The sequence below is a fragment of the Sciurus carolinensis genome, chromosome 12 (assembly GCF_902686445.1).
Source record: "Sciurus carolinensis chromosome 12, mSciCar1.2, whole genome shotgun sequence".
NCBI classification, from domain to species: Eukaryota; Metazoa; Chordata; class Mammalia; order Rodentia; family Sciuridae; genus Sciurus; species Sciurus carolinensis.
The window spans coordinates 90998693-91013811 of NC_062224.1; the positions used below are offsets into that span (position 1 = coordinate 90998693).

Sequence of the window (15119 nt, forward strand, 5' to 3'; positions counted from 1 at the left end):
ATCCTTAAACAGCTTCTGATAGAGCATTCCTGAATTGTGACATTATAACTGATTCCTGCCTCTATCTTCATATGGCTGTTTTTCCTTCACATGTATTTCTGTGTCCAAAGGTTTCTCTTATGTATAAGTCATATTGAGTTGAGGGCCTACTCTACTCCAGAATTATCTCATCCTCATTTACATAATTATATCTGCAATGACTCTATTCCCAAACAAGTTCACATTTCAGCATATCCCTTCGCAGGCACAACTCAACCCACCCAGAAAGTCTGTAGAAAGCATAGTGGAAAACTTAATTTGCAAAGGTGCAATTTTCACTATTGTATAACCAACTCAGGGCTTACTAGTGGGAAGAAAAGAGTGAGAGAAGCCTGTCTGTGGTACATAGAGCAATTTTTAAATTCTTTCTTACTCTTTGAAATCAGCACCAAGCATGGAGTTCAGAGAATGCTAAAAACATAGAAGGGATTGAAGCAAAAGTTCTCATCAATAAGAATTATACAGGAAGCTGTGTATATCAACATGACATCCAAAGGAAAACCAGACAGAGAGGGACTAATGTGCATCTCCTGAACTGCTTGCTTTGATTGGAGAGTCAAGGCAGGTAATGCCTTGTTTTCTTTGACTACAGTAATGAATACTTTGTACATGAATTCCAGAACCAATATTGCAGAATCAGAGGGAGAGTAGAGAGTTATAAAACCAAATGGCACCAAGGAGAAATAGGTAGATTCTTTGATAGTAATCTGTATCTATGCTAAGATCCAAAAGAGGATATCTGCCAAGGTTTGGCATCCTAAACAGGTTTCAAGGCCTTACCACACACACACACAAAAAAAAAAAACACGGCAATATAGCATTTCTGAAAGTATGGTGCATTGACAGCCTGGATCAGATTTAGTTTTTGTGTTGTTAAACTGATGAGACTTACTTGAAAGTTATGAAATACGAAATTTAAAAGTGAAGCAGTTAAATTATAGCTAATAAGATGCTGGGTGACATTTATACAAAATTCAAGTAGCAGAGCAACAGAATGAGAAGTAAAAGGAAAAATGAAGTTCCCAAATAAAATGAACATTAAGGCATTTACATTGTTAGGGAACATTGATTATAGTTATACCAAAAAATAGTCTACTGAAATTATATCACTTTTTGAAAAAAGGTAAGAGTTGCTTTGTGGCATAAAATATGGTCTATTTTGGGGGAGATTCCATGAGCCACTGAGAAGAAAATATAGTTACCTATTGTTGGATAAAATTCTATAGATGTCTGTTAAGTCCATTTGCTTTATAATCATTTTCAGATTCAAAGGGTCTTTACTGAGTTTACATCTGAATGACCTTTCTTAATAAGAGAGGTGTGTTGAAATCACTCACTATTATTGTACTGGGATCTGAGACTTTAATTCAAGTAGTGTCTCTTGTATGTAATTAGGTGCACCCACATGTGGGGCATAAATATTTACTGTCGTTATATCTTCTTGTTGGATTGGTTCCTTTATCAGTAAGTTACCTTCTTTGTCTCTTTTGATTAATTTTGTCTTGAATTCTGCTTTGTCTGATATGACAGTAGCTACTCCTGCTTGTTTGGGGGCTCTGTTCACATGGTATATCAATTTCCATCCCTTCATTTTAGGCCTATGGCTGTTTTTGCCTGTATAGTGAGTCTCCTTCAACATATTGTTTGGTATTGTTTTTTAAATTCATTCTCCAAGCCTATGTGTTTTAGTTGGAAAGTTGAGACCATTTACGTTCAATGTTATTATAGAGAGATGCTTATTAATTCATGACATTTTGATTTATCTCTAATGTTTAATTTGGTCTATTTCTCATTTGTTTAGCTACTCTTCAAACGAAATTTGTTAACTTGTAATCTCTGGTTTTTTTTTTTAAATTTCTTCTGTGTGGTGTATTTCTTTTAAGTAAGTTCTGTAGTACCCACCTAGTCATGCATTCTTTTATTTTTTTTTATTTTTTATTTTTTTCATGCATTCTTTTAGTATGTCTACCATAATTAAAGTTGTCCCAGAAAAAAGAAAAATCTGTAGAGTTTTTCAGTTTAATCTATGAAGATACTGAAATAGTTCAAATAGATAACACATCAATCTTAGTTATAATTGTAGAAGAAAAAATTCCTAAAATGTATAGGAAAATGAATCCAGCAGTAAATTTCCTGAATACTATTACAAAAACAACTTACTCCTAGGGGAAAAAAAAAAAAACCCTGCATAATAGAAAAATTCTTAAAATAATTCAGCAAATCAAATTAAAATGAATGTAATAATGGACCATCAGCTTGAAAGATTCAAGAAATTTTTTTATCACAATAAATATCCATCTGTGCCTGATATAAATTTTAGTAATATATAAATACTTATTATAGTCTTAGGGTCAATAGTATAATTACCTTTAAGGCAAGAGACATCTGTTTTGAAGAAAGACACACCATATTTTTTTTTCCAGAAGTGCTTGTCCACATGATAAGATAAAATCAACGTAATGTAAATAGAAGTGGTGGAGAATATTTCCAGATGACACAGCTATCTGCCTGAAAACCCAAATGATACACATGAGAAAAATGTCACTACCGATATGGGAGTTTACCATAACTGCCACTTAAAATATCATAAAAAAGTTAAAGATCAGAACATAATGTTTACAAAATCAACAAAATTATAAAATATCCAGAAGTAAATGTATAATATAAAAATGAGATCTTATACAGATCTCATTCTCTTATACAGAGAATGTATAAGATCTATTCAAATAAACAATAAATATTAGTTATTTACATAAAATAGCAATACTTAATAGTAAGAATATATTTGAATAGAAGCTAACACCTAATAATGATCATAATTCCAATTTATTTTTTATTAATCACAGTCATTATTATTGTTAGGATAAATTTGATAAAAATCCTAAAGTTTGATTTTGCTATTTTTATTAGAAAAATGAAATTTTAAGAAGAAATTAGGGTATTGGTGTATTATTCAAAACTGGGTTTTGATGCAGGTTTAGAAGGAGTATACTAACATAGTCTACTACATGGAACTAAATTCAGAAAAAATTAGATGAAGGAAGGGAGGTCAGAAGAGAGGTAGGAAGAGAGGAAAGCATAGAAGGAAGGAAAGAGGAAGGGAAAGGCATCTTTAAATCAGAATATTTACAATTACTTAAAATTCTGGAAAAATTTGGGAAGGGTAATCACTAAACTGTATTAAGTTCTTGAGTACTACAGAACTCTTTAGTGATAAAGTCCCCAAAGTCTACATCAGCACTATCATGCCTTGGTTGTAGAAGGATTTGTCATTAGATCTAATAAAAGAAAGTTCTACTCTGTGTTATTGATAGCAAGCCTAAAGGATGTTTATCTTTGCCTAATATAAAGGACCAAGAATTTTATGGTTTTTGTTTTTAGCTTTAAAGAGCATTTGTGTATTTTTATGCTTTGATATCCTCTATGCTTCACAATGAAAATATCGGCTCAGAGATGGTAGATTAGTTAAAAGTTTCACTTCACATAATTTTATAACTAGATGGGGATTCAGAAGTCACTTAATGAGAGACCCTCACACCATGCAAAATTGTCTGTCCTCTCAGGAAAAACCCCAGTTAGCTTGCAAGCTGTTATCTAGTCTTTGGTACATTTATGTGTATTAGAGATTTCTCTACTTCACAATGATGGTCATTTCAAAACTGAGTAATTGTCATTCACAATTCTCATATTCTCTAATATTAGTTCAGTGATACATCACATCATGTGTGGTTCCATTTTAATAATGAGTGCCATCTCAATATTTAAAAACCACTGTATAACTCTTAACTCTTCATATCTATTCATTTTTTCTAGTTCCTTCCATTTTTTTCTCATGTGATATATATTCAGGTCCCTCATTTTGATTAATGTTGTAGATGATCTCATTTTCAGAAAATGAGTTACAGAAATGCTCCTTTGTACGTACCCAGTACTGAACTCCAGATACTATCTAAAAAGTGGATGCATACGCTTATAAATTTGATGAGTCTAGGAAGCCAATCTGCATGGCCTTTGCTAAATTACTTGTGTAATAGCCATATGTCCTCTCAAATTTGCTTTTGTATCCATAACAAATTTTAGCTAATTTAGCTTGATATTAGTATTACAGTACCTTTATTTAAAATGAACTGACTTTTCATTTGATAAACAAGGGAAACAGATCCAGTGATGTATTTCCAGAATACTAATGGGAATTCGTATCTGTTTGTGTGTACATGGGCTTTCGTAGTATGTGTGAGTACGTAGGTTTACAGGACTGTGAGCACACACAAAGGCTTGTACATAGAACAGATTTGCTGGAAGATATTGCAGTTTTTGTGACTTTTTTTCTGAAGAAATGATCAAGTTAAAAAAAATTGCTTTCTGTTTTTGTCCCCATTGTACATATAAGGTAAAGAAAAAAGATAGAAAATGATGAAAATGAATTGAAAATTATTTTTGGATACAATATTTTGGGAGAAGACAAAATTTATAGAATATCCAAGTTTTCTTTTCTTTTCTTTTTCTTTTTTTTGTGGTTCTGGGGATTGAACCCAGGGCCTTGTACTTGCAAGGCAAGCACTCTACCAACTGAGCTATCTCCTCAGCCCCAAGTTTTTTTAAAGAAAGATACAACCATAAAACTTGGTTTGTGATGGATAAAAACGCTGTGTTCCTTTGTGACATGAGGGAAGGATTTTTAATCTGTTCATGAGTCTTCTTGAGTATATAGGATAATGGAGAAATTATAAGATAGTAGAGAAAAAGTTCTCTAATAAATAAGCATCTTCATATGTCAATTCCCTCTACCCTGTTTCTCTCACATATGACTTTTGCCTAAAACAACAACAAAATACAAATAACCCCCAAACCCATCTAGTTGTATACAGATTACAGTTTCAAAATTTCATATTTGGAGAAATGAAAGTAAATTTCTATTGTTTGTGTAAATACTAAGGTGCATTTTTCGCTGTTTTTGTAATCCTAATCTATAATAAATATGTTTGAGAATAATTAAGAAAACTGATGATCATTAACAACTCACCATGAATCAAACATAACTTTTTTTTTTTTTTTTACTATTTGGAATATATTAATTATAGCATGTAACATGAAAGGCAGTTTTCCATAGTTTAGAGAGATAGTAGAAAAATAATTCATTAGAATGGTACTAATTTTTAAGACTTTACATTACTTTATGGTGGATTAAACATGTGAAATTCAGTTTATTAATTGAGTCATCTGCTTGTATTTTACCTATTCCCATTTTACATTTTATTTGCCATTACCACTTCTTTGCAGATTCATATGCATTATGCATAACTTTATTGCTCTAATAAAGCATTATAATTATGCATAACTGGGTTCATTTTGATAAGATTATTCATGCACGGAATTTCATTTATTTCAGACTGTGGTGCCCCCCCTTTTCATCTGATCTGTGTATATTTTAAGATAAACCTAAATAATGAATAAGAAAAAAACGTGTAAAATAATGTGTCCCAAGAAAGTTTTAGGTGAAGAGAAGGGCTTGTTAAAAATAGATTAACAGGTCCTACATTTTAAGATTTTGATTCAGTAGATCTGGGCTAGTGTTGCCCATGTCAATTTTTCAATTATCCAGTTAATTCTATTATCAGGAGGAAGAAATTGAGAAAAAACTGTCTCAAAATAATTCCCAAGACACATGTTAACGCTTTCTTATTGTTCTTGTTTTGAATCATCTATATCACTGCTTTTATTCATTAATACAGAAAATTGCATTTGCTATATATCATATTTGAAGTGACCTTACCTTTAAAATTAGAAAGTAAGTGCTTCTCTCTAAAATATATCATGCTATATTTTATTCAGTTCTCATTTTCTGTGGCATGTAATTCACTCAAATAATATAAAACATTTAATGCCATAATTTATTTTTACTTTTTAGGTTATATTTAGGTCACATTACCTTTAGGTTAATAAGAGAATTGAAGAGTTGGTTTATATTTATTTATGTTCCTAAAAATAAAGGTATAATTGAACTTGCATAAACTTGTTTTTGTTTTTTGTTTGCAGGGTACAAGTTGAATTCTATATGAATGAAAACACATTTAAGGAGAGATTAAAGTTATTTTTCATTAAAAACCAGAGATCAAGTAAGTCCTTCATGTCATTTCCCTCTCTGTATATGAAATTACCTCAAAATTCAAGGTGCATATTAGTTTGCAAATTGCTTTTCTGTATAGAGTAGTGACATTGGTAATTCTGATTGGGGGACAGTAAAATTAAAAATTTTAGAAAACTATAGATATTTCACCTAATAGTGTTATTGTCTCAAGAGCACCTTTAATTGTCTAAATCTCACTTTTTCAGTAGACTTTGCATGGACTATTTGGGTTAGTATGAACATTGAGGGAAATAATTTCAATGAGAGATCCATAAGTTTTTAACTGTGAGCTGTATCTAAAATAGCTTGACAAATCTCTGGAAATTGATCTCAATGGGGAATAAGTTTTTGAATTAATGGGAGAAATGCCCAGTGTTTCTCAGTCATGCCTAATAAGAAACATCTAAGGTCTACTATTGAGAATTTGAATTAGCAAGTGTAGGGTGAATCTCAGTGCTTAACATTCCAATGATTCTTATCATGAGACAATTTGGGAAACGCTAGAACTTCAAAGGGACAAGAGATGGTCATAGTCACTGCCTCCTGAACAATTCAAGGTTGATGTTATCAGTGATACTTCTTTATTTTTATACTGTGTACTTTTATAAACCATTTACAATAACACAGTATTACTGCTTAAAATGTCAACAAGAAATGGAGATGTCTGCATTATGTTGGTGTAGTCTTTAAGCTCTTTGAATTGTGATTCCGCTTGGAGTGTTCTAAATTGACTTGTGCCTTTGTAGGTAGGATTCATAGAGAGAAACCTGACTCATGGGATATTCTCAAATACTGACTATAAGGTATATTTAAGTATATAAGGCACACACTGATCAGATATGCTTAATGGTAGGGTTAACACTAGTAATAATTAATTTCTTTCTAACCTGGTTGTTTAGAATTACCAAGGAAGTTCCATCAATAGACATTACCTAAAAGGGCCACATCAGGTGAATAGAAGGTTTCCCTAATTTCAGTAGTAACAATCCTATCTCTCCTGACCAGAAAAATGGATGAATTATTTGAATACTCTCCTCAGTGAAGTGGAGACCCAGTTCTATAAAACAAATGCAATTTCATTAATAATTTAAAAGACTTTATAAAGACGCTAACCCATCAAATGTATTCAGCATTTTAATAGGAAAATCTAGGAAATATTACACAATTAAATATTAATCTTTTTACTCTTAAGAAGTGCTACAAGTACAACCATAGCTGGATAAAAAAAAAAAAAAGTAGCAATTCACCTCTATGTTTCATTAAGTAAAAATTATAGGAAATTCTTTCTTAAAATTTCATTAAAAATGCACAAATTCAATGGAGGAACTTTAGATTATGTAGTGGGAAATGGGGGGGTATGAAAAATGGTGGCATGTGACAGATATGATTACCCTATGTACGTGTATGATTACACGAATGGTGTGAATCTACATTGTGCACAACCATAGAAACGAAAAGATGTACCCATTTGTGTACGATGAATCAAGTATTTTAGGCTGCATGACTGATCAAAATGGTTTAAGAGATATATACATGACAGTCCTAATACTCACAAAAACTTTTAAGATTTTGTAGTTAAAAATAAGGTTCAATTCAAATGTGTGTGTATCTGTATGAGATTGAGAGTGGAAAGGGAGAGAGCAAGGGAGTAAGAATGCATATTTGTTTCTCATTATAAGCTACTATAATTTCTCTCTATATAATAAGTGACATGTAAATGTGAATATATAATTAATATACACCATAATACAATTATATAATGAATATTAAAACATCAGAATTGCATTTTCTGTATAACCTAATCTACAAGGTGCTCTGAAGGTCCAAAGTTTATCACTTATCCTGTGACTATGTAACAGCTATATTTTCTAGCTAGCTAGAATTTGTCCTAAAATTTATGGGTTATAATGCTTACATTTCTAAGTGTACTCAAATGCCTTGATTGGACATGCATTTTGTAGTGTCTGATTATTCAAACCTAGATTTACTTTCAGTGTATGATATTCACTGTCACAGTTCATACATTCTGTCAAGTTCACTTTTTGTTTCAATACTCAAGTAATTAAAATTCAGCAACCAAGAACTTCAGTGAATTCAGACAATTATAGTATTGTAGTTTCTAAATACAATCTAAGTGCTGTACTTAAAATTGATAACTTTGACAGTCCTTTTTAGCCTTTTGTGAACAAGTTCAAATGAAAATCTAATTTTTGTTGTTTGTTTAAAGGTCTAAGGATACGCCTGTTCAATTTTTCTCTCAAATTATTAAGCTGCTTATTATACATCATCCGAGTACTACTAGAAAACCCTTCACAAGGAAATGAATGGTAAGGTATTTTTGTCTGACCTTCAACAGTATTATTTTAATTATTTTCAGTTGGATTACATTATGAAGGACATTATAGAGAATTCATTTTTTCAAGGATTTTAAGTGTTTGTCACAATTGATCTGATTTTCAGGTGCTACATGAATATAGCCTTTATTGATTCTTTGTAAAATTATCTTTTTTTAGTATTTATTTAATAATAATTCTGGATTTTGATCCATGGAAATTTTACTGTAGTAGAACTGCTATAGATAATTGTTTAAAATGGCTCAGTCTCTTTAAAAACCTAAATATCTTTGTGTTCTTGATTACATGTACCCCCCAAAAGTTCTCCATAGGCTAGCTTTCTAGATATTTTCACCTATACTGTAGCTGTTAACCTTGAATAGAAACATTCTAGCATGTCAACTTATTTTTCATTCATGATCCTGTGGCTTTTATTAAATTGTATTCATTTATGGACCTCCTTTTTAGGGCCTGTCCTTCGCTAGAAGCAAAAGAGAAGGGAACTGAATATGTAATGATATGACCAATTTTTATCTCATCACTTTCCTGTATCACTAGGTAGCCTACTAAATGTACAACAATTTTCAAAGTAGAAAATGTGAATTTGATGACTAATTTCCATGACTTTTTTTTAATGTGAAAGTTTGTCCTTAAACAGTTAAACATAAAAAGGATGAAAATAAATTAGAAAAGTGAGCACATAGTATTTTTTAAGTGAATTGAAAACTCTTCAGCTTGCACAATTAAGTGAATATGACTGTGCATTTACTCCAAGTTTTGGAGTTAAGATAAAGATTAATAATTGAAGTTTTATCATATAACAATCTATGTGATGAGTCCTTATAAAATATATATATATATATTTTTTTTTCTTTTCTTTTTTCTTTCTTTTTTTTTTTTGGTACAGGGAATTGAACCCAATGCTTTCTAGCTGAACTACATTCCCAGTCCTTTTTATTTTTTATGTTGAGACCGTGTCACTAATTTGCTGAGGGTTTTACTAAGTTGCTGAGGCTGGCCTTGAACTTGGAATTCTCCTACCTCAGCTTTCTATGATGCTGGGATTACAGGCATGTGTTACCATGCCTGGCCTAAAATCATTTTTTATGAAGTACAATTATGGATATTTCACCATATCTTCAGTGATTAGTCAGCATGTGCCAGTCAAATTTCTTGTAGGGGAAGATGGAGATATACAGGAGCTTCATTACCTGTAGGGATTTTTCGGTCTGTGAAAAATCGCTTCTTTTGAAGTTCCTGAGATTTTCTGCAATTAGTCTAGTTGCTGTATGTATATTATTTCCTTAAGCATACATTACATAATTTTATTATTTCCATCTTAAATATGAGGAAGCAGAGGTTCTCATCTTTACGATTCTCTGCTTTGAGACTTTTAGGATTAATTATGTTGTGTTTTGTATCCCTTTTAACTCTGAGCACAGGAAACCAATTTCTCACCATTCTCCAATTCCAAGTCCACATTCAGGTTCTCTACTTGGATGTCTAAGTGACTTCTCAAAATTTACCGTGTTCCAGTCAGCTTCCTCTTTACTCTTCCACATCTCAAGTAATGGCATCTCCATCTTTCCTCCAACCTTGTTCCACGCAACTTCCCCATTTCAGTTGATAAAATAGCACCAATATTACAGTTGCTTGGCCCAAATGCTTTGGTGTTATCCTTAACTTCTCTTTTTGTCTCCAGCATGTGTAAAACCCTTAGACAATTGTGTCATTTATACCATCAAGTTAGAAACAGCATACAGTCCCTTCTCAATGCCAGCATCTGGGTGCAAGCCACTGTCTCTCACTTGTACTACTACAGGAACCTCTTATGTGGTCCTGCTAATTCTGCTATCTCTCCCTTTTGGTTTATTCTTAAATTACTGTGCATATACGATGAAAATTCAATCTCCATGCAGTTCTGCTTTGAATGTCAAAGTGCTTACCATGGCCGTAATAGTCCCTCTTTTCCTTGTAACATCACCTCCAACTACTCATCCCCAGCCAGATGGGCCTCCTCTCTGTTGCTGAGTCATTACCAGGTGCACTGTCAGCCTCTGTAGGGGGTTTGCCCTCTGTCTGGTTCTCACACATCACATAACATGAGGCACACTTCCTTGACTTCCTCACATCTTTCCTCAAAATCATATTACAAGTTCTATTTAGAACCCTTATCCCCAAAGACCTCCTTGAATATTTTTTTCCTTTGGTCCCCATGCCTTTGTGTCTTACATATTTCACTTGTTTACTTTGTTTTCTCTGTAGCCTGTGGGTATGAGAATGGCTATTTTTTGATGGCATGGAACATTGTCTGAATCCCCAGAGCCTAGCACAAAATGGCAGTAGTTATTTGTTAAATGAATGAGTGAGGAAGTGAGTAACTGCATTTTCTTTATAATGTAGATTTTACTTACTTCTCTTTCCCAGCCTCCAGGACAGTCATGCGGATCTAACTTGAGGTCATTTTTTCACCCTTGGTCTCCCTTATTTCTGTGCTTCTTGGAAATCTGCTTTCCACTCCTGCCTCTCACAATCATCCTTTTTCGACTTGCTCAAGGACTCTTTGCCCTTCAGGACAACAATTTCTTGGATAACATTTATTCTGAACTCTTAGCAGGCATTGCGCTCTGTAGCTCAGTTTATTCTGGGTTAGGCATGTCCTCTAGATACTGCCCGAACATGCCCCCATACATCTCTCATAGCACCTAATGCATTGCCCTTAATTCTCCATATACTCAGAACACGAACCATGTTGTTTTTGCCTCTGCAGCTCATTCATAGCTGGGTTTTGGTGGGTTACGGAATGTTGCTGTATTAATGGAATTGTGCTCGCCACCAATTTTATTGATATTTTTGCACTTTGCTCGAAAACCAGTGCCTCGGGATGTCTGTGCACATTTCATTTATTACATTTTTTTGTCTGTGTTATTAAAAATGATGCCCATAACAAACCCCTCTATAAACATACTAGAAATTTATTTTTAAAACTTGATGATTTATAAATAAAATGTGCACTAGCGAGACATAAAAATTATAAATAATGCATGGAGAACCCTTCCAAGGGAAAAAGGGCACACTAGTGGGTGATAGCAGAATAAAATTATATTATTTGAAAACATTAAGAGGAACAAAGTTTCCTACAATTAACTTCTGTGTAATATTACTTAGAATGTTCAGACATAATTATAGAGGATATACATTTGAAAAATCAGATTACTGTAATTAAAAAGCATAACCAACTAGCTCATGGCTCCATTTTGAATACAATGTTCTGTTTAGTTCCCAATGTCAATGCAGTCTTGGTTAATGAAAAACAGAAGTGGCCTTTATGGGCACAGGCTCTATTTTAAAATAATGAGGCTAATTCAGCAAAGAGATTTATTTAATTAGAGTTTCTGACACGACAAAGCTGCAAATATTTTGTGCTGCCTTGCTGCATTTTTAAATTACTCCCAGGAATCAAAACTGATATGAAAATGTGGCACTATGGATAAACTGAAGAACATGAAATAATCTTACCATTAATGTCTGACATTGGACAAATGGAAAACTCTGATGTACCTGTGTGCATAATGACACGCATCTGTTACATGTAGTTTCTGAAGTACATTGAAAGGGGAGATGGTGTTGATTCCTGACCTGCTGATGCTTATGGTTCTTCACTATGTGTCAAAAATCAATATATCTGTTTCCACTTAATGAGGTGATTATTTGTTTATAGCATCAAGTGATTGAGTCAAAGGTAGGAAGCCCATGAAATTTTTTTTTTTTAAGGGTTTTGGACTTGAATTTGAAATCAGTGCCTAACTGGTGTGTTCAGATGACATTCACGTTTTAAAGATAAGAACTATTAAAAGAAGAAGTAGAATTTGAAAGATAGTTTTAAAATATTTGATGAAGTATAGGAATGAATACCATAATATAAATGTTTTCATCTTTCATACATATTGGTAACTTATAAACTGAAGTATCACCAAGATCAATAACATATAATCTCAAAAATTTAGGAGAATTTTTCTGTTTACCAGAGTTTAATCCTGCTGTTCCTGATTGGTGTGCACATTTTCTCCATAATAATAATTCACACAACACACACACACACACACACACACACACACACACCATAGCATGATCAATATAATACATATGCAAACCACTTGCAGTTTTAAACTGCATATTGTATTAAGGCCATTATTCTTTGCATTCAACTTTCAGAAAGCAGAAAGCATGCTGAAATCAATAAGCTTTCAAAATGCTCAGCAAATGACAAACATTTCTTTTACTTGAATTTTACATTCAGATCTCATGTAGGAAGCAGTTAGGTCATCATACTTTGACACAAAAACTGAGAAATGTAGTCTGGGTGAAGAGAGGCTTTTTGCACTCAACTCTGTGTACTGAAGGAGAATGAATGTTGGCAATGAATGAAAGCCACCTCTGCCACAGTCGGCATATGTCAGATGGAAAGGCCCATGATGTCCGTTCTCATACTCAGTGTTCAGTTCTCTCCACACTTCATAATTGCTGTCTAATGTGGGGTTAAGTGTTGACTGTGTTTTGAAAATTCTAAAAAGACTTTCTGATATATTGACAGGACTTCTATACTTCAGTGTTGTGGTCACCTTGATTTTTGACACATATTAAAAATTTTGCATGGTCTTCTTGAAATGTGGGCCTACTACTCTGCCTAGTACTAGATATCTCATTATTTGTTATGGTTAGGGGAATTTTAGAATTTACTTTCCTGATTTAGAATATTATATTTTTGTTTACACAATACAAGCTTATATTAGTTTATGTGGAGAGCTATCAAAATTGAGTTCATTTTGAGTTTGTGAGCAATAGACACTTTTGTACAAGATGTGTCACATGTTGACCCTGTTACTTTTGTGTTTACCAAATACTTTGGTCTTCTGCTAATAAGCATATTCACCTCCTGGCCCCACCTTAGTTGCCAAAACTCATCTGACACTTTCTGCATTCAATGCCTGCCTTTAGGACAGGCCATAAAGTAGGGCTATGAGAGGTGGCTACAGCTGCTTGTCACTAACTTTCACATTCAACTACTGTTCTCCCTCCATTGTGGGACATGGTTCTGCCAGTTTTCATAAAAATGCTTCCTACCTGAATTTTACCTATAAATGAAGTCTAATTCACAATAACTGAATGATGTGGTATTTTGTTTGCTTTTGTTGTTTTATTTGAATTATACAATTTTAATTCCACGAAATTGTTTTGTATTTTAAATATAATAACTGATTTGATGCTTACTACAATAAGAACACAAATAACAAGTTAAAGGAAGTAAAAATTTCCTCAGATCATAACACCTAGAAATGTGTTAGTATTTTAAAGACAAATCATTCATAAATTCTCTCTATATGCACATACGCACATAACACATAATACTGATGTGATAAGTAATATTTATTCATTACTTTTATCTTAGTTGTGTTATTCTTATTGTAGTTGTTGATAATGATGATGATGATGCTACCTCAATTCCTTTCTTGTTGGCCACCTAGGAAGAGTCTGGGTGCTTTCCTGCTGTAAATAATGCTATGATAAATATCACCGTCATGTGTTTCCTTTCCTTCTCGTTCTTTTTTGTGAATGAGATTGAGCCTTCAATTTGAATTATGGTATGACTGTCAGTTTTGGCTTCACTCTTGTTTTGGAGGTTGTCTAGAAATTACAGATCAGATCACACATTCTTTGTTCATGATGAATCCATTTCTTGAGAGGAGAGTTTGGGCAGCAACTTTTTACCAATGTTTACAAATTATTAATCTAATTTAACATTACTAAAATTGATGAAAAGTCTGACTTTTCATTGGAGATCTTAACTTTCACTGAAATTTATATGTCAGGAAATTTTAGTATTTTTATATACTATAAAACTTGTTGCCTGTACGTCTTATCCAAAAAATGATATATATATATATATATATATATTTTGAAATGTCTTATTTAAATTTCAATTCTTTATAATATTTCCACAGCCTACCAAAATAACACCCCATACCAAAGAAAATGTCTTTAGTTAAATATAACTAGGTGTTAGTCAATCCAAGTTAATTACCAGTTTCCTTTGGAAAGTGCTCATGAACATATTAGCAATATATTTAATAATTTTGCAGGGATTAGTATCTACATAGTTATTTAGAAGTTTCTATAGCACATACTTTTTCTATCTACAAAAACAGATATATCTTTCTTCACTCTGACATACCTTGTTTTTGTCTGATTTTCAAATGTTACTGAGAGTATAAAAATGTTTTGGAAAGGACACTGAACTCATCAGCCATATCTTTGTCTTTACTGGCACCATCCATCATTTATATTGGCTTCCTGTATGTGTACTCAGTAAAACATCAAGTTTATAACAGTGAGTAAAATAGACGTATTATTTGATGTTATAGAACTTGTAGTTTTGGAGAAAACTGACATTAAAGCAATCAGTTATCCAATAAATATAAAGGTCCAACTGAAGTGAGTGATAGGAGAGGTGTGGTGAGTGACATGGCCTAAGAAATTATTTGACTGCCTGGATCAAGTGGAATCCTCAGAGGTTTCCCTAACAGAGGATTCAGCTGAGAGCTCTAGGATGAGGGAAGTGG

General features: G+C 32.8%; 1 protein-coding gene across 1 annotated transcript in view; it reads left to right on the forward strand.

Moving 5' to 3' along the window:
- LOC124961705 (potassium channel subfamily T member 2-like) overlaps positions 1–15119 on the forward strand; it is a 354530-nt gene that overhangs the window by 95309 nt on the left and 244102 nt on the right. Inside the window, 2 exon segments of the mRNA XM_047520608.1 lie at positions 6076–6155; positions 8394–8493. Coding sequence (XP_047376564.1) covers positions 6076–6155; positions 8394–8493 — 180 coding nt within the window.